This window comes from Xenopus tropicalis, chromosome 3 (genome assembly GCF_000004195.4).
Source record: "Xenopus tropicalis strain Nigerian chromosome 3, UCB_Xtro_10.0, whole genome shotgun sequence".
Classification (NCBI taxonomy): domain Eukaryota; kingdom Metazoa; phylum Chordata; class Amphibia; order Anura; family Pipidae; genus Xenopus; species Xenopus tropicalis.
In genome coordinates, this window is record NC_030679.2 from 7,417,897 (window position 1) to 7,436,240 (window position 18,344).

Here is an 18,344-nt window from a genome sequence, read left to right on the forward strand (position 1 = left end):
AGAACATATCATTTTCCCTGGGAAAACTCTGCCCTGAGAAATTACCAGCCCGCAAGTTAATTTTAATCCATTATTATCCCTGTCTGCTAATCCCACCGGCCTCCAATCTCAGTCCCAGCGGCGGAAGCCACACACGCCTGCCTCTCTCTCCGCTCTGCGCTTAAATACCGCCATTGTTATCCGCAGGACATGTGGTCAGCTTGTTTTTCCCTGTAGTTTTATTCCCTTAATAAGTTGCAGGTTTGCAGAATTTGTGCCAGAGCATTACTTTTAATTTCTTGGTGAAGGAATGAGCAAAGCTTGTGACTTGGGGGGCGGTGGCCAAAACTTTAACCCTGTATATATCATACTTATTACATAGGCTGCTTGCAAGTCTTTCTACAATACATAATACATAATACTGTTACCCCAATGTTTCTATATATCTGTAACCTTGTTATGGGCTAAGGAGGCCCAGCCTGAAGGCCAGTTAGGGGGGGATTTGGGGTGAGTGCTTATTTGTGCCCTGGGTACCCCTGGAACTATAGCAGGGTGACTGTTACCCCAATGTTTCTATATATCTGTAACCTTGTTATGGGCTAAGGGGGCCCAGCCTGAAGGCCAGTTAGGGGGGGATTTGGGGTGAGTGCTTATTTGTGCCCTGGGTACCCCTGGAACTATAGCAGGGTGACTGTTACCCCAATGTTTCTATATATCTGTAACCTTGTTATGGGCTAAGGGGGCCCAGCCTGAAGGCCAGTTAGGGGGGGATTTGGGGTGAGTGCTTATTTGTGCCCTGGGTACCCCTGGAACTATAGCGGGGTGACTGTTACCCCAATGTTTCTTTAAGTTAGACTATATCCCTGGCCATTAGAAGTTCCACAAGGCCTGGGAATGTTCAAAGACACTTCCACAATGGAGCTAAGCAAACCCAAGTTATCATTTCCATCAAGATACAGGGACTTATCTATAGTTGTAGAATTTCCCCACAGATACAGAGTCCAGCCCACTGTGGCCACCAAAGAGTCAAAGTGAAGATTTGTGAAGTATTTGTGGATTCCAAAGAACTCTACAATTATTTGCTCTCTGAAGGGGGGGGGGGGGGGACTTGGCAGGACATATTTTGCTGCTCAGAGGAGCAGTCTCCAGGGGGAAGGAGGGGACAATATTATTGCAGTTTGTAAATTTATGAGCAGTTTACCAAGGGATAAAAAAGTAGAAAATGTCACAGGCTGGAATAATAAAAAATCTGGAAGCTGGGAGTAGCCCTAACCACTACACCGCAAGCCCTGGAGGGAGTATTAAAGGGGCGAGGTTGGTGAGTTCATATGTTTACAAGTGTAGCGGTCCAAGATGGTACGTTCTGCATTGGGAAGGGGAGGGGGGGGTGAAGGAGAAATATGGAATAGAGAAGGAATGGGGGAATAGAGGGGCGCCTGGGTAATGCAGGGAAGCTTACAACATATACAGATTAGGGGTTCATCCATGCTTATTAACGAATAGGGGGTGGAATCAATTCATACATGCAAAGGCATAGGGCAAAGCAGGTAAAGAAGCTTTGGCACCCAAGGCAAGGGTGGCAACCTGTGTGCCCACCACTCAGGGCTAAATATTTATACAGGGATCCAAGTACCCATGCCTACGGTGTCACCGCTACCTTTCCCAAAATGGTTTTGCCTTAGAACCTACTAACGCCAAGACCAACCTCTAGACAGTGAGAACCTTAAAACCTTGTAATGGCTAGACAACCTGTAGCCAATGAGAACCCTAAAACCTTCTAATGGCTAGACCAACCTGTAGCCAATGAGAACCCTAAAACCTTGTAATGGCTAGACCAACCTGTAGCCCATATATGTCAAACACAAGGCCCGGGGGCCAAATCTGGCCCACCTGGCTGTTTAATGTGGCCCTTGGTGAGTGTGTCTGACCATCCAGCCTGATCAATTTCCATTTCCCTCACATAGTAACTAAGACTAAGGGGTATATTTATCATGCTGTGTAAAAAGTGGAGTGAAGCATTACCAGTAATGTTGCTCAAGGCATCCAATCAGTAATCAGATTTCAGCAGTAGCAAAGCATCTATTGGCTGCTATGAGCAACATCACCAGTACTGTCTTACTCCACTTTTTATACATTGTGATAAATATACCCCTTAGTATCTTACTAAGTATATTAATAAAAAATGTGGCCCGCGACTTAGCCTGTGTTTTAGATTTCGGCCCCCTTATGTGATTGAGTTTGACACCCCTGCTGTAGCCAATGAGAACCCTAAAACCTTGTAATGGCTAGAACAACCTGTAGCCAATGAGAACCCTAAAACCTTGTAATGGCTAGACCAACCTGTAGCCAATGAGAACCCTAAAACCTTGTAATGGCTAGACCAACCTGTAGCCAATTAGAACCTTTGAATAGCTGAACCAACCTATAGCAATTAAGAACCTTAGAGCCTTCTAATGGCTAGACCAACCTACAGCCAGTGGAAACCTTATATTTTTACTAGCTATAGGGCTAGAGATTAGAAGGTTCTAAGGTTTTCACTGCCTTTAGGTTGGTCTAGACATTAGAAGGCTCTAAAGTTCTTACTGGCTATAGGTTGGTCTAGCCTTTAGAAGGTTCTCAGAACTTTTCTAATGTCTAGACCAACCTACAGCCAATGAAAACCTTAGAACCTTCTAATGTCTAGACCAACCCTATAGCCAGTAAGAACCTTAGAACCTTCTAATGTCAATACCAACTGACAGCCAGTAAAAACCTTAGGGCCTTCTAATATCTAGACCAACCTATAGCCAGTAAGAACCTTAGAACCTTCTAATGTCAATACCAACTGACAGCCAGTAAAAACCTTAGGGCCTTCTAATATCTAGACCAACCTATAGCCAGTAAGAACCTTAGAACCTTCTAATGGCTAGACTAACCTACAGTCAGTGAAACCCCTTGCTTTTGGAGGGTGTTTTGTTTTTTTTACCCATAGCTCCCAGCACTTACAAACAGATTCATAACAAACCTTCCTTTATATTATTATATTCCTATATTGGACTCTTGCTGAGCATGCTGGGTATTGTAGTATGGCACAAATCCACAGACACGGCCACGATACTCACCTTCATCTGCTTGACCGTGTAGCGCATGGTTCCGAAGGGCCCGTCCTTCATCAGTTTCTTGCCCACCACCTTAGCCCGAATGACTGGAGAAAAAAAAAACAAACAACATTTACTCACTCAGTTTTTAGAGGTCTTGTTAAACTACAACACCCAGAATTCCCCGTCAGGCTGCAAAACCCTTTTGGTCGCCGTGGTCACGGGATTAACACAACCATTTTCAATCACTCGGCGAGGTTCTCCACTAAAACCGCCGCTCATGAGTAATAGCCCCACAAAAGGAGATGTGGGAATGCACTTAGCGGAGACTCTTGGTTCCTTTTGGCCGCGATGATTTATTTGGAAAAAGTCATTTTTAGACAAGAATTCAGACAAGGTGCTTGGAGGATGACATAACTCAGACAAGCCCTTTGCCGAGAGTGGAAAAAAGTGTTTCTTATAAACCAACCCTTGGCAGCCGGGCCACAATAATAAAAACAGAATATGCAGCTTCTTAAAGGGGACCCGTCACCCAAAGAAATAAGTCCAAATCCTTTGGTATCAGTTTAGTAGAGCAGAATAAACTTTACTTACACCATATAGATTATTGAATTTTTTTTCCCCTTCAGTCTTGGAATTTAAAGTCACAGTAAGCAGGCAGCCGCCATGTTGTGTACAATGTTATTAAGGAACGCCTTGTATCACCCCCAAATCTTATACATTTGCTATCTAGGTGATATTTAGGATGTGCCCAACAGAAAATTGAAGTAACTGTAATTGAAAAATCTCAGCTGTCAATCATATGTTGCCTGCCCCGCCTCTATGCCTTCGGCATAGAGACGGGGCAGGCAATATATGATTGACAGCTCAGATTTTTGGGTGCAAAAACAGCCCTATTGGGTTTATTTAATGGTTAAATGATTCCCTTTTCTCTGTAATAATAAAACATTACCTGTACTTGATCCCAACTAAGATATAATTACCCCTTATTGGGGCAGAACAGCCCTATTGGGTTTATTTAATGGTTAAATGATTCCCTTTTCTCTGTAATAATAAAACAGTACCTGTACTTGATCCCAACTAAGATATAATTACCCCTTATTGGGGGCAGAACAGCCCTATTGGGTTTATTTAATGGTTAAATGATTCCCTTTTCTCTGTAATAATAAAACAGTAACTGTACTTGATCCCAACTAAGATATAATTACCCCTTATTGGGGGCAGAACAGCCCTATTGGGTTTATTTCATGGTTAAATGATTCCCTTTTCTCTGTAATAATAAAACAGTACCTGTACTTGATCCCAACTAAGATATAATTACCCCTTATTGGGGGCAGAACAGCCCTATTGGGTTTATTTAATGGTTAAATGATTCCCTTTTCTCTGTAATAATAAAAACAGTACCTGTACTTGATCCCAACTAAGATATAATTACCCCTTATTGGGGGCAGAACAGCCCTATTGGGTTTATTTAATGGTTAAATGATTCCCTTTTCTCTGTAATAATAAAACAGTAACTGTACTTGATCCCAACTAAGATATAATTACCCCTTATTGGGGGCAGAACAGCCCTATTGGGTTTATTTAATGGTTAAATGATTCCCTTTTCTCTGTAATAATAAAACAGTAACTGTACTTGATCCCAACTAAGATATAATTACCCCTTATTGGGGGCAGAACAGCCCTATTGGGTTTATTTCATGGTTAAATGATTCCCTTTTCTCTGTAATAAATAAAACAGTACCTGTACTTGATCCCAACTAAGATATAATTACCCCTTATTGGGGGCAGAACAGCCCTATTGGGTTTATTTCATGGTTAAATGATTCCCTTTTCTCTGTAATAATAAAACAGTACCTGTACTTGATCCCAACTAAGATATAATTACCCCTTATTGGGGGCAGAACAGCCCTATTGGGTTTATTTCATGGTTAAATGATTCCCTTTTCTCTGTAATAATAAAACAGTACCTGTAGTTGATCCCAACTAAGATATAATTACCCCTTATTGGGGCAGAACAGCCCTATTGGGTTTATTTAATGGTTAAATGATTCCCTTTTCTCTGTAATAATAAAACAGTACCTGTACTTGATCCCAACTAAGATATAATTACCCCTTATTGGGGGCAGAACAGCCCTATTGGGTTTATTTAATGGTTAAATGATTCCCTTTCTCTGTAATAATAAAACAGTACCTGTACTTGATCCCAACTAAGATATAATTACCCCTTATTGGGGGCAGAACAGCCCTATTGGGTTTATTTAATGGTTAAATGATTCCCTTTTCTCTGTAATAATAAAACAGTAACTGTACTTGATCCCAACTAAGATATAATTACCCCTTATTGGGGGCAGAACAGCCCTATTGGGTTTATTTCATGGTTAAATGATTCCCTTTTCTCTGTAATAATAAAACAGTACCTGTACTTGATCCCAACTAAGATATAATTACCCCTTATTGGGGGCAGAACAGCCCTATTGGGTTTATTTAATGGTTAAATGATTCCCTTTTCTCTGTAATAATAAAACAGTACCTGTACTTGATCCCAACTAAGATATAATTACCCCTTATTGGGGGCAGAACAGCCCTATTGGGTTTATTTAATGGTTAAATGATTCCCTTTTCTCTGTAATAATAAAACAGTAACTGTACTTGATCCCAACTAAGATATAATTACCCCTTATTGGGGGCAGAACAGCCCTATTGGGTTTATTTAATGGTTAAATGATTCCCTTTTCTCTGTAATAATAAAACAGTACCTGTACTTGATCCCAACTAAGATATAATTACCCCTTATTGGGGGCAGAACAGCCCTATTGGGTTTATTTCATGGTTAAATGATTCCCTTTTCTCTGTAATAATAAAACAGTAACTGTACTTGATCCCAACTAAGATATAATTACCCCTTATTGGGGGCAGAACAGCCCTATTGGGTTTATTTCATGGTTAAATGATTCCCTTTTCTCTGTAATAATAAAACAGTACCTGTACTTGATCCCAACTAAGATATAATTACCCCTTATTGGGGGCAGAACAGCCCTATTGGGTTTATTTCATGGTTAAATGATTCCCTTTTCTCTGTAATAATAAAACAGTACCTGTACTTGATCCCAACTAAGATATAATTACCCCTTATTGGGGGCAGAACAGCCCTATTGGGTTTATTTCATGGTTAAATGATTCCCTTTTCTCTGTAATAATAAAACAGTACCTGTAGTTGATCCCAACTAAGATATAATTACCCCTTATTGGGGCAGAACAGCCCTATTGGGTTTATTTCATGGTTAAATGATTCCCTTTTCTCTGTAATAATAAAACAGTACCTGTACTTGATCCCAACTAAGATATAATTACCCCTTATTGGGGGCAGAACAGCCCTATTGGGTTTATTTAATGGTTAAATGATTCCCTTTTCTCTGTAATAATAAAACAGTACCTGTACTTGATCCCAACTAAGATATAATTACCCCTTATTGGGGGCAGAACAGCCCTATTGGGTTTATTTAATGGTTAAATGATTCCCTTTTCTCTGTAATAATAAAACAGTAACTGTACTTGATCCCAACTAAGATATAATTACCCCTTATTGGGGGCAGAACAGCCCTATTGGGTTTATTTCATGGTTAAATGATTCCCTTTTCTCTGTAATAATAAAACAGTACCTGTACTTGATCCCAACTAAGATATAATTACCCCTTATTGGGGGCAGAACAGCCCTATTGGGTTTATTTAATGGTTAAATGATTCCCTTTTCTCTGTAATAATAAAACAGTACCTGTACTTGATCCCAACTAAGATATAATTACCCCTTATTGGGGGCAGAACAGCCCTATTGGGTTTATTTAATGGTTAAATGATTCCCTTTTCTCTGTAATAATAAAACAGTACCTGTACTTGATCCCAACTAAGATATAATTACCCCTTATTGGGGGCAGAACAGCCCTATTGGGTTTATTTAATGGTTAAATGATTCCCTTTTCTCTGTAATAATAAAACAGTACCTGTACTTGATCCCAACTAAGATATAATTACCCCTTATTGGGGGCAGAACAGCCCTATTGGTCCCAGGTCCCGAACATTATGGATAACAGATCCCATACCTGTACAGCTTTTTATGTGTAGGTGATAGGTCCACTTTAAAAGGGGAAAGTTCTGACCCTTGAAACAATGTAGCTGAAGCCAATTCCCCTCCAGATGCATTAATCAGCCGGCGTGCTACATTGTTTCAGGAGTCAGAACCAGCAGTGCCGAGAATATAAACAGCCAGACAGACAAAAAAAGCTGTAATAAATGAGTGTTGGAAAGCTGCTTGGGAATACAGGATGTTTATCAAAAAAAGTTGCCGCGCTTCAGCCTCCGTAGATCCTTCCTGGGAGCCAAGAAGCAAGCGCTCTGGTCTCGCCGCTAATAAATGGCTCTTTGTATAAACGCTGCCAGTTTGGGGTTTGTCCTGCGAACGGAAGTCAAAATATTTTCCATAGACTTTATAATGTAATCGGCAAAGTAGAAATGTACCTGAGCGGCCAGGAGACGTCTAATATTAAATAAGACTGGGTATCAATCAAAGCTCTGATTGGTCAATATCAGCAGCATAAATGTCTATAGAGCTGAATTCCAACTCCCATGATCCTTAGGCGGCTGCTGGCTGACAGGTGGGATGTCTTTGCATGACAGATAAACATTGTGGTTTGTGCAGAAGGGCAGAGCTGTGGGGCAGAGGAAGCTGGCAGCGCTCCCCATACCCGCTGCCAAGGCCGCTGGGAGTAGGAATGCAGCTCTCATACAAAGCATGCCTGTTAGCCCTTGTTTTTCCAACACTCGCAAGGAATCAAAAGGGAGATATTTGCAGCGGCAATACACAGAGCCATCCAAATATCTGATGTTTGAAATAAATATATATCTTGGGTATTTTAGCCTTTAAAAACATGATTTGGGTTATGTGAATTTCAAGTCTCCCAGTGGCTGTGTTACATAGTTACATAGGGTTGAATGAAGACCAGAGTCCATCAGGTTCAACCCTTCCATGTAAACCCAGCACCCACAGCCCACACTGACCTATCTATCCACTCACATACAGACCCACACTGACCTATCTATCCACTCACATACAGACCCACACTGACCTATCTATACACTCACATACAGACCCACACTGACCTATCTATCCACTCACATACAGACCCACACTGACCTATCTATCCACTCACATACAGACCCACACTGACCTATCTATACACTCACATACAGACCCATACTGACCTATCTATCCACTCACATACAGACCCATACTGACCTATCCACTCACATACAGACCCATACTGACCTATCCACTCACATACAGACCCATACTGACCTATCTATACACTCACATACAGACCCACACTGACCTATCCACTCACATACAGACCCATACTGACCTATCTATACACTCACATACAGACCCACACTGACCTATCCACTCACATACAGACCCACACTGACCTATACACTCACATACAGACCCATACTGACCTATCTATACACTCACATACAGACCCATACCGACCTATCTATCCACTCACATACAGACCCATACTGACCTATCTATCCACTCACATACAGACCCATACTGACCTATCTATCCACTCCCATACAGACCCACACTGACCTATCCACTCACATACAGACCCACACTGACCTATACACTCACATACAGACCCATACTGACCTATCTATACACTCACATACAGACCCACACTGACCTATCCACTCACATACAGACCCACACTGACCTATCTATCCACTCACATACAGACCCATACTGACCTATCTATCCACTCACATACAGACCCACACTGACCTATCTATACACTCACATACAGACCCATACTGACCTATCTATACACTCACATACAGACCCACACTGACCTATCTATACACTCACATACAGACCCACACTGACCTATCTATCCACTCACATACAGACCCACACTGACCTATCTATCCACTCACATACAGACCCACACTGACCTATCTATCCACTCACATACAGACCCACACTGACCAAACTATATATGTTATTAAAAAATATACAGCTTTGCCCAAGTCCATCAAGGCTATGCCCCCAATGAATAGAGGCAGCCCACATACTAGCAAGACACACCCCATTGGATACCGACACATTTCTAAAATCTCTGCTGTGCCCTCCCCAGGACATGATATTTTTTAGATACCATTTTTATGGCTATAGAGACCTGGGGATGGTACAGTGTCCCTTTATGTCTCTTCCACAAAAATACAGGCATAATTAGAACCCCTCAAAACGTAAAAACTTCGTTTCTAACAGTGTAAGGGCTGCAGCCTGCGAGGGCCCCCGGCTGCTTTCTCTCTGCCTCCAACAGCCGCAGATTTACTGACCTGATAAAATAGTTTTATTTCTGGAAACATTTCAAACAAGCCAAGTTATCAGAGTCTCTAAAAATACCTTCTCACTGTTACCTAGTAATGTAGGGTTTATCTGTTAGGGCAAAGGATCACTAAGTGTGGCTCTGGGGGGGGCGGGGGTTAAAGCAATGATGGGGCCCAGCTTGAATGGCATTTAGGATAAATGTTTGTTTGCTGAAAACCTCTTCTACTATAGCAGGGTGACTGTTACCCCAATGTTTCTATATATCTGTAACCTTGTTATGGGCTAAGGGGGCCCAGCCTGAAGGCCAGTTAGGGGGGGGATTTGGGGTGAGTGCTTATTTGTGCCCTGGGTACCCCTGGAACTATAGCAGGGTGACTGTTACCCCAATGTTTCTATATATCTGTAACTTTGTTATGGGCTAAGGGGGCCCAGCCTGAAGGCCAGTTAGGGGGGGGATTTGGGGTGAGTGCTTATTTGTGCCCTGGGTACCCCTGGAACTATAGCAGGGTGACTGTTACCCCAATGTTTCTATATATCTGTAACCTTGTTATGGGCTAAGGGGGCCCAGCCTGAAGGCCAGTTAGGGGGGGATTTGGGGTGAGTGCTTATTTGTGCCCTGGGTACCCCTGGAACTATAGCAGGGTGACTGTTACCCCAATGTTTCTATATATCTGTAACCTTGTTATGGGCTAAGGGGGCCCAGCCTGAAGGCCAGTTAGGGGGGGATTTGGGGTGAGTGCCTATTTGTGCCCTGGGTACCCCTGAAACTATAACGGGGTGACTGTTACCCCAATGTTTCTATATATCTGTAACCTTGTTATGGGCTAAGGGGGCCCAGCCTGAAGGCCAGTTAGGGGGGGATTTGGGGTGAGTGCTTATTTGTGCCCTGGGTACCCCTGGAACTATAGCAGGGTGACTGTTACCCCAATGTTTCTATATATCTGTAACCTTGTTATGGGCTAAGGGGGCCCAGCCTGAAGGCCAGTTAGGGGGGGATTTGGGGTGAGTGCTTATTTGTGCCCTGGGTACCCCTGGAACTATAGCAGGGTGACTGTTACCCCAATGTTTCTATATATCTGTAACCTTGTTATGGGCTAAGGGGGCCCAGCCTGAAGGCCAGTTAGGGGGGGGATTTGGGGTGAGTGCTTATTTGTGCCCTGGGTACCCCTGGAACTATAGCGGGGTGACTGTTACCCCAATGTTTCTATATATCTGTAACCTTGTTATGGGCTAAGGGGGCCCAGCCTGAAGGCCAGTTAGGGGGAGATTTGGGGTGAGTGCTTATTTGTGCCCTGGGTACCCCTGGAACTATAGCGGGGTGACTGTTACCCCAATGTTTCTATATATCTGTAACCTTGTTATGGGCTAAGGGGGCCCAGCCTGAAGGCCAGTTAGGGGGGGATTTGGGGTGAGTGCTTATTTGTGCCCTGGGTACCCCTGGAACTATAGCAGGGTGACTGTTACCCCAATGTTTCTATATATCTGTAACCTTGTTATGGGCTAAGGGGGCCCAGCCTGAAGGCCAGTTAGGGGGAGATTTGGGGTGCATGATTGTGACATCAGTCACTTATATATGGCACCAACCACAACTGTAATTCCAATATTCAACATTCATCTACATTTACTAAATATATAGGTCCTGTTGTTTTTGTGCAGAAACATGTGACTTTAGCACTGAGTGGGCCCTGTCAGGGTAACGCCTCCCATCTGTTCCAGTTCCTGAGATATTTACATTAATTGCTCACAGAGACAGGATTCTTTGCTCTATCCCTGGGCAAGCTTCTATACACCACACGTTTTAATTACAAAAATAAGATCCTCAGGTGACCTTTTGGGTGAGCGTGTAGAAACAACTTCTAGCCTTGGGACAATTCTCATTGGCTACAGGTTATTGTAGCCAGTCAGAGCAATTAGAACCTTTAGAGGGCTAAACTGACCTGTAGCCAATAAAAACGTTACAACCCTCTCATGGCTAGACCAACCTGTTATCAGTAAGAACCTTAGAACCTACTAACGGCAAGACCAACCTCTAGACAGTGAAAACCTTAAAACCTTCTAATGGCTAGACCAACCTGTAGCCAATGAGAACCTTCGAATAGCTGAACCAACCTATAGCCATGAGAAGGTTCTAAGGTTCTTACTGGCTATAGTTTGGTCTATCAGCCTATCAGCCTTTTAGAAGGTTCTTAGAACTTTCTAATGTCTAGATCAACCTACAGCCAGTGAAAATCTTAGTACCTTCTAATCTCTAGACCAACCTATAGCCAGTAAGAATCTAAGGTTTTCACTGGCTGTAGGTTGGTCTAGCCATTAGAAGGCTCTAAGGTTCTTACTGGCTATAGGTTGGTCTAGCCTATAGATGGTTCTTAGAACTTTTCTAATGGCTAGACTAACCTACAGCCAGTGAAAGCCTTAGAACCTTCTAGTGGCTAGACTGACCTACAGCCAGTGAAAACCTTAGAACCTTCTAGTGGCTAGACTAACCTACAGCCAGTAAAAACCTTAGAACCTACTAACGACTCTAGACCAACCTACAGCCTGAGAAAAATCTCAGTACCTTTTTATGGCTAGACCCATCTGAGCAGATAACAGCAGCTTTTTGAAAAATGACCTCCAGAAGCTTAGCCCAGGCATCGCTCAGCCACTAGATTCAAGATTATATCCCATCACCGAGTGTCATTTTTCTGACCAGTTGTGCCAGAAGGCAGACTTTTTACTCAGCCCTTGATGCCGTTGTGTAGCAGCCTATCATTTACTCAACATGAGCTCACTTATACATGGCCCCTTCTAATCCCCCAGTTAGCACCCCCACCACAGACTCCGCACCTCACCCTAGGAAAATTAGATCTGTACGGTATCCATGGAATGGCAGAACGGTAACCTAAGATGCAGAATGGCTCCAAGTCTGGGGCAGAGTCAGCAAATAAGAGCCCCCCTATACAGATCCCCAGGGAGCGTGCTTACTTATTAATATGGGTGTTTTAGTAGGGGGCTTTATAGTCAGGCCCCAATAAGGGGTAATTATATCTTAGTTGGGATCAAGTACAGGTACTGTTTTATTATTACAGAGAAAAGGGAATCATTTAACCATTAAATAAACCCAATAGGGCTGTTCTGCCCCCAATAAGGGGTAATTATATCTTAGTTGGGATCAAGTACAGGTACTGTTTTATTATTACAGAGAAAAGGGAATCATTTAACCATTAAATAAACCCAATAGGGCTGTTCTGCCCCAATAAGGGGTAATTATATCTTAGTTGGGATCAAGTACAGGTACTGTTTTATTATTACAGAGAAAAGGGAATCATTTAACCATTAAATAAACCCAATAGGGCTGTTCTGCCCCAATAAGGGGTAATTATATCTTAGTTGGGATCAAGTACAGGTACTGTTTTATTATTACAGAGAAAAGGGAATCATTTAACCATTAAATAAACCCAATAGGGCTGTTCTGCCCCCAATAAGGGGTAATTATATCTTAGTTGGGATCAAGTACAGGTACTGTTTTATTATTACAGAGAAAAGGGAATCATTTAACCATTAAATAAACCCAATAGGGCTGTTCTGCCCCAATAAGGGGTAATTATATCTTAGTTGGGATCAAGTACAGTTACTGTTTTATTATTACAGAGAAAAGGGAATCATTTAACCATTAAATAAACCCAATAGGGCTGTTCTGCCCCCAATAAGGGGTAATTATATCTTAGTTGGGATCAAGTACAGGTACTGTTTTATTATTACAGAGAAAAGGGAATCATTTAACCATTAAATAAACCCAATAGGGCTGTTCTGCCCCCAATAAGGGGTAATTATATCTTAGTTGGGATCAAGTACAGGTACTGTTTTATTATTACAGAGAAAAGGGAATCATTTAACCATTAAATAAACCCAATAGGGATGTTCTGCCCCCAATAAGGGGTAATTATATCTTAGTTGGGATCAAGTACAGGTACTGTTTTATTATTACAGAGAAAAGGGGAGATGGCCATTCTGTAATTCAGAACTTTCTGGATAACGGGTTTCCGGATCCCATACCTGTACTATGTAAGGAGGAACAGTTCTTCATGGCAATATAGCACATTTTCCCTTTAACACTACTGAATAGTTAAAGACATAGGTTGTACATTTTTTTCCCAGGATGCCATGGGACACATCAAAGCAAACAAACAAGACGGGCTGAAGTGATGTAAGGCTCAGCTATTCTTGGGTCTGGGGAAGCCGAATGCTGGGGCTACTGTCAGGAGAAAGAGCCCGGGGGCTGGAAGTTCAAAGCATAGCTCTCTGTGGTAGGCAGGTCAACAGGATGATCCCATAGGTGTCAAATACCCTAAAGCTTTCAGACGGGGGTCTTTCGGAAGTGGCACCTTCCCACAATAGCCCGTGCACAAGTCTTTCCTGGAAACTGATATATTCTGGCGGCTTTCCCATGACAGGTAGCGTTAGCCAATCCCTGCACCTTTACTAGCGGGGAAGGAGCTGTCAGAAAACAGTAGCCGAGGTTAAGGCCTCCGGTATGACAGGAATGCCCTAGCCAATAACACCGCCTTAGTGAAAGATCAACTTTACCTTTACTATTGCCAATAAGCAACATGTAAACCTTGGCACAGGGCTGTCTTTGGGTACAACATACATTGTGGGGGGGGGGGCCTCATTTATACGCATTAAAGCTGATTGATAGGTGGCCCCTCTACTGTCCCCAGTCATGTCCCCATCCCCTTTTATCACCATCTTGCCCTACTACACCACATCTTTTATTTTCCCCATACGGTCTACATCCTGTCCTATGAAAATAATTTTGCATCTTGTGTTTTCCCCTACAGTCACCATTTTGCCCTACTGTCAACATTTCATATTTGCCCCAACTGTCTACATCATGGGTCCCCAACCTTTCTTACTCGGGAGCCACAGTCGAATGTAAAAAGACTTGGGGAGCAACACAAGCACCATAAAAGTTCATGGAGGAGCCAAATAAGGGCAGTGATTGGCTATTAGGGGCCTCTATGCACCCTATCAGCTTACAGGGGGCTTTATTTGGTAGGAAATCTTGTTTTTATTCAACCAAAACTTGCCCCCAAGTCAGGAATTCAAAAACAACTCCCTGGTTTGGGGCACTGAGAGCAACATCCAAGGGGTTGGGGAGCAACATGTTGCCCCGGAGCCACTGGTTTGGGATCACTGCTTCTAGCCAATAACACCGCCTTAGTGAAAGATGAACTTTACCTTTAAAATTGCCAATAAGCAACATGTAAACCTGGGCACAGGGCTGTCTTCGGGTACAACATACATTGTGGGGGGGAATCAGTTATACACATTAAAGCTGATTGATAGGTGACCCCTCTACTGTCCCCAGTCATGTCCCATCCCCTTCTATCACCATCTTGCCCTACTACGCCACATCTTTTATCTTCCCATACTGTCTACATTAGTGGTGGACAGACATTTTCTCGGTCGCGATTGACCGATGACCGGGGAATGCAGAAGTGCAGCGTGAATGCGTACCTACCCGACGCATTCACGCAGCACTTATGCATCCCCGGCTTCATCGCGGTCCACCAGAAATCCACGGGGGATCGACTCGACGTATTGGCCACCCCTGGTCTACATCCTGTCCTCTTAAAATCATTTTGCATCTTGAATCTTGTTTTTTCCCCTACACAACATCTTGTATCTGCCCCAACTGTCTACATCAGTGATCCCCAACCAGTGGCTCGTAAGCAACATGGTGCTCCCCAACCCCTTGGAAGTTGCTCCCCCAACCCCTTGGATGTTGCTCCCCCAACCCCTTGGATGTTGCTCCCCCAACCCCTTGGATGTTGCTCCCCCAACCCCTTGGATGTTGCTCCCCCAACCCCTTGGATGTTGCTCCCAGTGGCCCTAAAGCAGGTGCTTATTTTTGAATTTTTGGCTTGGAGGCAAGGAAACCAGGTGTACTGCCAAATGGAACCTCTTGTAGGCTCCAGTCCATATAGGGGCTACCAAATAGCCAATAACAGCCCTTATTGGGCACCCCAGGAACATGTTTTATGTTTGTGTTGCTCCCCAAGTCTTTTAGGCACCCCTGGTCTACATAGTCCCCTCCACAACTTCTGCCCTATGGAATTCTGTTATTTGGTCGCCCCAACCCCATTCAGAATGTTCTAAGTACAGAGCTAAGCAAGGAAGGGCCTGGCCAGGGATATATATGTGGGAATATTCTCTGTATAAATTCAACCCAACGGCCATATTTCCGCCACTTCCAAATGTTGATGTATGTTTTCCTTTTGGAGGGGATCCATAATCGCACCCCACGCAGCTGAGCACAGAGATTAAAGGCCGCGTGCAGCTGGTGTGCGACTTACACAAAATAGCCAATAAAAACAGCAGGAAGTCTAACATCATAAATATCCCTTCTGTGACAGGAGAGGCAACGTTTTTAGATGAAATTCTCCCCACGGTGTATTGTATAAGGAACCTCTGGGTTCCGCACTTTGTCCGTGCGTCCCTCGCTGCACAGCAGAAGGAAGGAACAGTAAAACTGGAACAATCTGGTGCTATGGTATACACAGTGGGGTTAGTAAGGGGTAGATCCTGTTACTGCCATATTGCATTTTCATCCTTGCCTAAAATGCCATTGTCTCAGGCTGCTGGGTTATGGCCTTTCTTATCTCTTGCCCTATGTGGCATAAACTCTTATACAACTCTTACAAGCAGCAAGCAAGGGTGGGGGTCAAGTAGACCAGAGGTCCAGACATATCTGCCTCAGGTACACTAGCACTATTCCATACATTCCAATACCATAAAACTATGGCAGCATAGGGATTTCCCTGTACTAAGCACAATTCAGCAGGAACAGCCCCCTAAGTTTGCTCATAGCCTGTACAGAGAGGTACCATAAAACTATAGCACATAGGGATTCCCCTGTACTAAGCACAATTCAGCAGGAACAGCCCCCTAAGTTTGCTCATAGCCTGTACAGAGAGATACCATAAAACTATGGCACATAGGGATTCCCCTGTACTAAGCACAATTCAGCAGGAACAGCCCCCTAAGTTTGCCCATAGCCTGTACAGAGAGATACCATAAAACTATGGCACATAGGGATTCCCCTGTACTAAGCACAATTCAGCAGGAACAGCCCCCTATGTGCCATAGTTTTATGGTATCTCTCTGTACAGGCTATGAGCAAACTTAGGGGGCTGTTCCTGCTGAATTGTGCTTAGTACAGGGGAATCCCTATGTGCTATAGTTTTATGGTACCTCTCTGTACAGGCTATGGGCAAACTTAGGGGGCTGTTCCTGCTGAATTGTGCTTAGTACAGGGGAATCCCTATGTGCCATAGTTTTATGGTATCTCTCTGTACAGGCTATGAGCAAACATAGGAGGCTGCTCCTGCTGAATTGTGCTTAGTACAGGGGAATCCCTATGTGCCATAGTTTTATGGTATCTCTCTGTACAGGCTATGAGCAAACTTAGGGGGCTGTTCCTGCTGAATTGTGCTTAGTGCAGGGGAATCCCTAAGTTTGCTCATAGCCTGTACAGAGAGATACCATAAAACTATGGCACATAGGGATATCAGGTACTGGTAATACACTTAGAACTGGCCATTAGCGCCAGCATAATGTACCCCAATAAATCAAAAATAGCTCTGCGCCTTAAGCCTAAATGGAACTGCAGCACTGGAAAACGAAGTGAAAATTGCCCAAATTGACCCCCAATACCTCCCATTGACTTAAATGTGAAACAGCTGAACTACAAGCCACCCAGGTGCCAATGCAGATCAAGCTGGAATAACCATCATGGCAGCCTAGATGAACACAAAGGGTTATGGAGGCAACCTTGAACTTGAGCAAAGCTTAGAAGGAACCGGGGGGGGGGGGGGTGGCTAGAAGATATGCTGGAGGTCTGGAAGTGACCCCTTTTTACTAGGGTTAAACCAACAGCTCCCAGCGAGGGAGCCTCCTTCAACTGGAGGTGGAATTCCTGTACTGAGTGGGCCCTAAGCGGATTCCCAGCGCTGCTTCTGGGCATTCCTTATCCAGCACCGACGGCACATTCCTGCCCTTGGGAACAAGCAGCTCATTCATTAAATGTTTAGCAAGGGGGCAACCACCCCGCGACGGACGAGCCCTCAATAAACAGGTGTAACGGATCTGATTTATATGGCGGGGAGATAACCCAGGCCCCACCACCACAGCCAATCAGCCTCCACGGTACCTTCCCAGGCTCCCCTTAGACAGTACCTGTGCCACTACTGCACCGGTAGGGTGCTCTATATTGGTGAAAGTAGCCTCATAACTTTCAGCATAAAGGTCCCCATACACGGGCCGATTCGGCAGCTTATCGGCCCGTGTAGGGGCAGGAACGAGGGGCCTGCCCGCCCGATATCTGGCCTAAAATTGGCCAGATATCAATCGGGCAGGTTAAAAAATTCAGTCAGATCGGGGACCTCATTGGTTTGTTCATGCGGTCGCCGAACCGATTGCCCCATTGACGCCGATATAATTTGATCGTTTGGCCCCAGGGTGGGTTATGGCCTTTCTTATCTCTTGCCCTATGTGGCATAAACCTTATACAACTCTTACAAGCAGCAAGCAAGGGTGGGGGATTCCCCTGTACTAAGCACAATTCAGCAGGAACAGCCCCCTAAGTTTGCTCATAGCCTGTACAGAGAGATACCATAAAACTATGGCACGTAGCGAGCGGATCTCAACGTGTATGGGGGCCTTAATACCATTCCCTTTTGATTATACCAGGCTCTGCACAGTAGGGAGGTGCCCTGTGCATTGTTTCTGGGCCCCCGGCACGTGCTGCCATTAGATCAGTCCGACTCCCAGTTGCCCCTTTGCACGAGCTACAGGGGGTTGCACAAAGGCTGCTACTGCCACTCACTGAATGTCCCACACACGTGTTTCACTTTACG

The 18,344-nt window shown here is 44.0% G+C and overlaps 2 protein-coding genes across 2 annotated transcripts in view; one reads left to right on the top strand and one right to left on the bottom strand.

The window, feature by feature from the left end:
- syn3 (synapsin III) overlaps window positions 1-18,344 on the top strand; it is a 151,983-nt gene that overhangs the window by 81,583 nt on the left and 52,056 nt on the right.
- The window catches only part of timp3 (TIMP metallopeptidase inhibitor 3), a 35,414-nt gene that overhangs the window by 5,343 nt on the left and 11,727 nt on the right, over window positions 1-18,344 (bottom strand). The window contains exon 2 of the mRNA XM_002940320.4: window positions 3,081-3,163. Coding sequence (XP_002940366.1) covers window positions 3,081-3,163 — 83 coding nt within the window. The remainder of the gene's footprint in view (window positions 1-3,080; window positions 3,164-18,344) is intronic.